General features: G+C 30.9%; 1 protein-coding gene across 2 annotated transcripts; it reads right to left on the bottom strand.

The window, feature by feature from the left end:
• Positions 1–1,179: 1,179 nt before the first annotated feature.
• On the bottom strand, positions 1,180–6,704 carry LOC118190149 (uncharacterized). 2 transcript variants are annotated; one of them, XM_085824866.1, is made up of 2 exons: positions 6,369–6,704; positions 1,180–5,667 (listed from the first exon to the last, which is right to left on the bottom strand). In XM_085824866.1, the coding sequence occupies exon 2, from the start codon at positions 5,160–5,162 to the stop codon at positions 4,359–4,361; it is 804 nt and encodes a 267-aa protein (XP_085680992.1). In that variant the 5' UTR covers positions 5,163–5,667; positions 6,369–6,704; the 3' UTR covers positions 1,180–4,358. Both variants share the same exon structure in this region, with proteins under 2 accessions (XP_085680992.1, XP_035216724.2).
• Positions 6,705–7,097: the final 393 nt, after the last annotated feature.

The following is a 7,097-nucleotide window of genomic DNA, read 5'->3' as shown; positions in this document are numbered from 1 at the left end:
AATTGATGACTTTCATAATGTCTTGTGCAAATTTTACTCCTTTTTTATAATTTTGAATCATTTCTCTTACACTTCCGATTCCATGTAAGGCTCTTACCCCCCCCCCCCGGTGAGTGTAGAACTTTCAATAAAATGAATGCAGTTACCAGCAATATCACATTTAAGGCATAAATTTACCCCCTGCAGGTGGAATCTCTGTAAGTGCATAGGAAAGCGTCCATGCCCTGTTACTAATTGATTATAGTCTTTATCGCAAAATATAGGCATGTTCTTCTTAATTATTATATTTGTCAAGGCCTCTGATCTTCTAGGAGACACATTCCATTGATCAGACAAGGTTTTATACATGTGATCTTTCATTTTGCTAACTGTAACTTTTTTAGAATTTGTAGATCACCTTCAGAGATCCCATCTCCCAAGGCAGCCTCCTTTGCCAGGGAATCCACCCTCTCATTCCCAATGATACCAATATGGGCCTTTACCAACACCTCCTTATAGAAGGAAGCCGGGACACTGGATTGTGACGTCACGCGTAGTCGTCTATGTCGAAACCCCGAGAGAGCAACGAAACAAAACAGGCTGCGCGCTAGTGCCGTACTTAACGTTGATTTCACTATTTGATATAGATACTTGGGTGGGATTTTATTCAGAGATTCAATTATATATAATGAATAATTTAATTACTTCAAAATTTAACACAATAAAATTTGACATAAATTTAAGAATTTTTTGTTTCTTATTTCTTGACTTTAATGAATTATACTTCCTTGTAGGTTTCACAGCAGCATTTAAAAAGTTAAAAATCAGCCATACTAACTCAAAAAAGGAATTTCTGACTTTTCCCTCATAATTTAATATTGCTTTATATTTTTCTAATATTTATGAAAAAAACCCAAATTATCTGCATACAAACTATTACTTATCATTTCATTTTTCTTCCAATCAGTAATTTGTCTTTAAAAGAAAATGGTATAAAAATGCACTAAATTTTGTCTATAATATGCTATGTGTCTTGCAAGTTTCAAATAAATTAGTATATCAGAGGTTTGCTTAGCAAATAATTCAATGTGCAATTTAAAATTATTGCTTAAATCTGTAGAACCAATAATATTAGTTGTATATGTACTTAACTGTATTGTGTTAGTTATATAGCTGAACTTGAAAATAAAGATTCACAAGTGAAAAATAAAAAAATTTTATTTACAATTTTATGCAAGCAGTCAGCATAACAACACAACACCTAAGTTATAACATACAAATAAGTTAAAACCAGCTGATCTCTTTTTATCAATAAATTATTCAAACTTTCTTGTAAAAATTGAAGCAGAAATCTCATTAAGCATATTGCCATACTAAGAAATATCATCAATTCTTATTTATTAACAGGTGTGAAAATTTCAAAACTGCTTCTATATTAATTGGGTCTCATCAGAAACAATAAGATGAGACTATGTGACCTTAATATTTAAATTTTGATACTGCAAGTTCAAGTTTCTATTCGTTAAATTTCAACCCATTTTGTCTGGCAATTACAAACACCGTTATTAACTTTTTACAACAGCCAATTAATAGTTTCAAAATGTATTACGATACTGCCATAATATGGATAAATATCGGGAAAACACTTGAGAAGACCAACCATTACCATTTAAAACACTTCAGGTGCACAAATGATATTAAATTTTATACGATGGCTATTATTATTTATGAAGCATATAAAGATACATTCAACAGCAAATGGATGTCAGCATCACCAGTATATGTAAAAACATTTATTGATGTTGTGTAAAGGAAGTGATTATCAGTTAATGTTTCAAATATAGAAAATAATAAAAATGTTTTACCTATGCACCAGTATCCAATTTGAAAGTATCTGGTCACTACATGCAACACAATTTTGTTGTAATTTTTCCAAGCTAAAATCGTGATCTTCTAAGTTACTCGCTATCAGGCTTGTTTAATTTAAGCAAAGAATATATCAAAATGATTTGTCCAGAAAGCCACCAGTCTTAATTATGGGACACCGGTAATTTCAAAATGCACATGAAAATCACAGGTTTGTGAAATGAGTGCTCCTAATCAGAGACACCCTTTATTCAGCCAATTCCCAGAATAATAGTAGGAGTTATTACAAACCTGTTATTTTGTCGCCATGCTGAAACACATAACTGTTATCTTGATAAAGTAATTTATCATATGGTAACATGAAAATTATACTCAAATGATATAAGTAATGGCCACTTAAAGACACAACATAGACCCTTTTTTACACAACAACAAATTAAAGACAAGGAAATGAATTTTTCAATATTTTTAAGTGTAAAACAGTCAGTACATGCCCATATAAAAAATATAAATTATAATGACCCATTCTCAGTATAAAAGCAGCAGTTACCATAAACTTGTCATCTTTCATAAACTTGTCATCATCATGAATTTTTCAATATTTTTAAGTGTAAAACAGTCAGTACATGCCCATATAAAAAATATAAATTATAATGACCCATTCTCAGTATAAAAGCAGCAGTTACCATAAACTTGTCATCTTGTAAGCATGCTGAAACACAACTTTTATCATGAGAAAGCATTTTACAGTATGTTAACACCAAATGATAACCACTTACTAAACATTAAGTGGTAGCCATTTAAATACAACCCAGATACCATTTTATGCAGCAAACACTCAACAGCACGAAAATGAATTTTTCAATATTATCATCTTTCAAGTGCTCTGAATATAAAACAGTCAGTGCATGTCCATATGAACAAAATTATAATGACCCATTCCCAGTATAATAGCAGCAGCTATTATAAACATACAATTTTCTAATCATGCTGGAAACATATAACTGTTACCTCGATAAAACATTTTACCATATGTTAACACAAAAATTATATCAAAATGATAAGAGTAATAGCCACTTAAAACATAACCCAGACACATTTTTATGCGATGTCAAATTAAAGGCAAGGAAATTCCTTCTTCAATATTTCAAGTCATAGAGTGGATATATATATATAAATATATTTATATACGTTTGGTGTGGCCGATTGCAACCAAAATACGAGGTGCACATATACATGTTATAGCAGTCCTATATACAAAATTTCAACGTTCTGAGGCTACTCGTTTTTGAGTTATGTGAGATATGTACGTACGCACGAACGTACGTACATACGTTCGTACAGAAGCCACGAAAAATTCTCTTCAGAATTAATTTTAGTTTAAGTTTTTTTAAGCAGTTTTATAATTTTTTTGAAGGAAAAGAGTATTTTATTCTGTCCTTACGTACAGATATGGTGCAAAAACATCGTTAAATTGCATTCGATAGCGGTCAAAATGGATATTTTCGGTGAAATATGCTGCCTGAAACTTTTCGCGATTACAATACTTCCTTTTTACTTCGTACAAGGAAGTAAAAAGGACATGCCTTCTTCAATATTTCAAGTCATCTAAATATAAAACAGTCAGTATATGTTCATATCAACAAAATTATAATGACCCATTACCAGTATAACAGTGGCAGTTATTATATACATATCATTCGGTAAGCATGCTGAAACATAACTTTTATCAGGAGAAAGCATTTTACCATATGTCAACACCAAACTTATACCCAAATGATAAAAGTAGTGGCTGCGCTAAAACACAAACCGAGACACCTTTTTACGCAATGACAATTTAAAGGCAAGGAAATGCCTTCTTCAATATTTCAAGTCATCTGAATGTTAAACAGTCAGTATCTGTCCATATCAACAAAAGTATAATGACCCATTTCCAGTATAACAGTGGCAGTTATTATATACATATCATTTTGTACCCGCGATGAGAAATTAAAAAAAGGACATGCCTTCTTCAATATTTCAAGTCATCTGAATGTAAAACAGTCAATATCTGTCCATATCAACAAAAGTATAATGACCCATTACCAGTATAACAGTGGCAGTTATTATATACATAACATTTTGTAAGCATTTTGAAACATATAACTGTTACTTTGATAAAGTATTTTATCATGTTAAAACCAAAATTATACCCAAATGATAAAAGTGGTGGCCACATAAAAACATAACGCAGACACTTTTTTACACAACAAATTAAGGGCAAGGAAATGAATTTTTCAATATTTCAAGTCAATTATAATGATAAAGAATCTTACCATATGTTAACACTAATTTGATATCCACATTAATAATAAGGACCACTTAAAATACAACCCAGACACTTATTTACATAGATGCATAGAAATGAATTTTTCGTTACTATTACTTTTCAAGTGATCTCAAGGTTAAACAGACAGCATACATGAGTAGAAAAAAAATAATAAGGAATTCACAATAATGTGTAACAGTAACTGTTAGATGCGAAAATATTTTTTCAACAGAAATAAATCTGAACTAACATCACTAGGCTTTGCAATTAATTTTTTGTGTCTTGTTACATGCATTAAAGTTACTATATGTGCCACATCCTTGAAAGGTGATAATAAGCTACGTATCATAAAAACATAAGCACTTGTAGCAGCTTTTTCACAGTTGTAGGCCATACCACACAAATTTCCTCCTTTAAAATCGAAACACAGTAATATATGTGCCACATCCTTGAAAGGTGATAATAAGCTACGTATCATAAAAACATAAGCACTTGTAGCAGCTTTTTCACAGTTGTAGGCCATGCCACACAAATTTCCTCCTTTAAAATCGAAACATGAATTTAAATGCACTTCATCCATCATAATAATTACAGTTTTATCATTTTCTTCTAAATCCTTGCATCTTTGTTTAACATATCCTAAAAAGTCATCATTAAATCGCTCAGTAATAGGATTAAGAGAAAACGTTGAACAAATTCTACGAATAGTACGTGGATGGGGAATAGATATGTAACCTGAATGTCGTAAAAACTTGTATGCATGCGGTGAGATCGAGTTTAACAAACTGCAAAAAATAAGTAAATCTGGAGTATATCGATACTTCTCTTTTTTTACATTTAGTTTATTTACTTGCTCTGAAAGGAAGTTCAGTTCAGTTTCTTTTTCAGGTAACACTCTTTTCAATTCTGAAAGCATATCATCCACAATTTGTATAGAATTCTTAATATATTCTTCATTTTGTAAGTCATGAGACAGACTTTCAACTTCCTTTAGTACTTCTAGAAACATATTTACATTACTAATTTTTAGAGGGAAAACAAATTTACCAATAGATTTTATAGCGATGTTTTTAATATAAACACATACTGTTAAATCCTCATTTATTACTACCGATTTCTGAAGCTGGGTCACTTAAAATATCAAGTAACATAGTTGAATTTTCAGTATGTACAGTTGTCCAAAATGTTTCTAAAATCTGATGTTCTAGGCAATTATTGAATTCAATTAAACTTTCAAATGATCGTTCATTATCATACCGTTCTTTCATTTTCAAACTTTCTTCTATCGCTTTCTCCAGGTATTTCTCTTCTAAACGAGCTTTCTTCTTTTCTGGTGACATTCTCGATACAGAATTTGATGACATGTAGGATGGGCCATCAGGGAACTGAGAAGGTATGCATCCTTTTTTCAAACGTGGCCTAGAAATTGGGGCTTTAATTAACTTCGCTGATTTCTCATCATACATTTCGATTTCTCGTATTATTTCATCTGATCGAAAATGTAATTCACATATCTATAAAAGAAAATATTCAAAAATCAACTTGTTGTGAGTACAAAAGTTAGATGCATGTTAATATTTAGTAACAGAAGTCAATAAGCCCTATGATTTAAATAAATAATTTGATACATAAATACGAATTAAAAAACCAGTAATATCATTTCAATTACGTGTATAATTTAAGTAATTTGTAAAATCTGGAATGCTCATCATAATGATTACAGCTTTATTTACATTTAAAGAAAATTATATATTTGAGATAATTGTTTACAACAAACACTGGTTACCAAATACAAATAATTACCTTAAATACATCATACCAAACTTTCATATATCATTACAAAAATTTTAAAATGAAACCTATTATGATTACTTAGTAGTTCCTTGTCATATAAATTATGATAAATTTGGAATAACTACAGAATCTGCCTGCACAGTATACTAGAAAGCATTTACAAATTATTGGCATTTATGTAACTACTAAATTTAGAATTATTCCTGTTATATGGAACTTTATTTCATTCATAAAACTTTGAAGGAAAATATTTTTTTGAAATGATTAAAACAGGCAAGATTAAAATCTTTCAAACATAAAACTTCTTACCCACAGATCAAAATCTAATATCGTAAGCATAAACATCACATACCTATCAATAAAAGTAATAAAAAAATGTAAAGATACAAAACATAAAAAAATGCAGTAAAATTGAACTTACTCTGGTATGTTTAGTAGGTTGAAAGCCATCTTTTCTTCGTAGACTCCTTATCCATTTCATCCGGAGTTCAGTCTCATTTGGAAACTTGAATACAGCCACTTTTGGTCCGTTTTTATAATTACCACGACATGTGGCTACAGCACATTTATGAGGCATCGTATGAAATTATAAAAGCACGAGACAATATATAAAAAAAGCACGAGACAATATAAAAACTCTGTCGCTAACGCAAATAACCGCTCCACGTTCGTCGCTCTTGGCTCAACTACGGGGCTTTGATTTTGTTTGAAGGAGCGAGGTGAGTCAGAGACGACTACCTGTGACGTCAGAGCTTCCCCTCGCTTCAGTGTCCCGGCTTCCTTCTATAAGGAGGTGTTGCCTTTACCCAATGAATATTGATTGACATTTTATATTTTAAATTCATATAATCATTTTTAATTTTATTCATGATATCATTTTTATGGTCCGGCCGAGAGAGGGCGACGAGTGCTGAATAGGCATCCGAGTATATATGAACTGTACATTTATAGATCAAATTGGATTTAATCCATTCCAAGGCTTTATAAATGACGTATAGCTCTGATTGATAAACTGAATTATGTTTATCCAGTATGCATTTTTGATAATGGACCATAAAAATATACGACAAACCATAACCATAAAAATACAAAAATAACCAAAAACCATAAAAATCCAAACCATAAAAATATACGACAAACGCACATCCCA

The sequence above is a fragment of the Stegodyphus dumicola genome, chromosome 10 (assembly GCF_044657685.1).
Source record: "Stegodyphus dumicola isolate Sdum_Otavi_A_Nest chromosome 10, ASM4465768v1".
Lineage (NCBI taxonomy): Eukaryota > Metazoa > Arthropoda > Arachnida > Araneae > Eresidae > Stegodyphus > Stegodyphus dumicola.
Note: the sequence above shows the minus strand (reverse complement) of the source record. Positions and strands in the feature narration are given on the sequence as shown.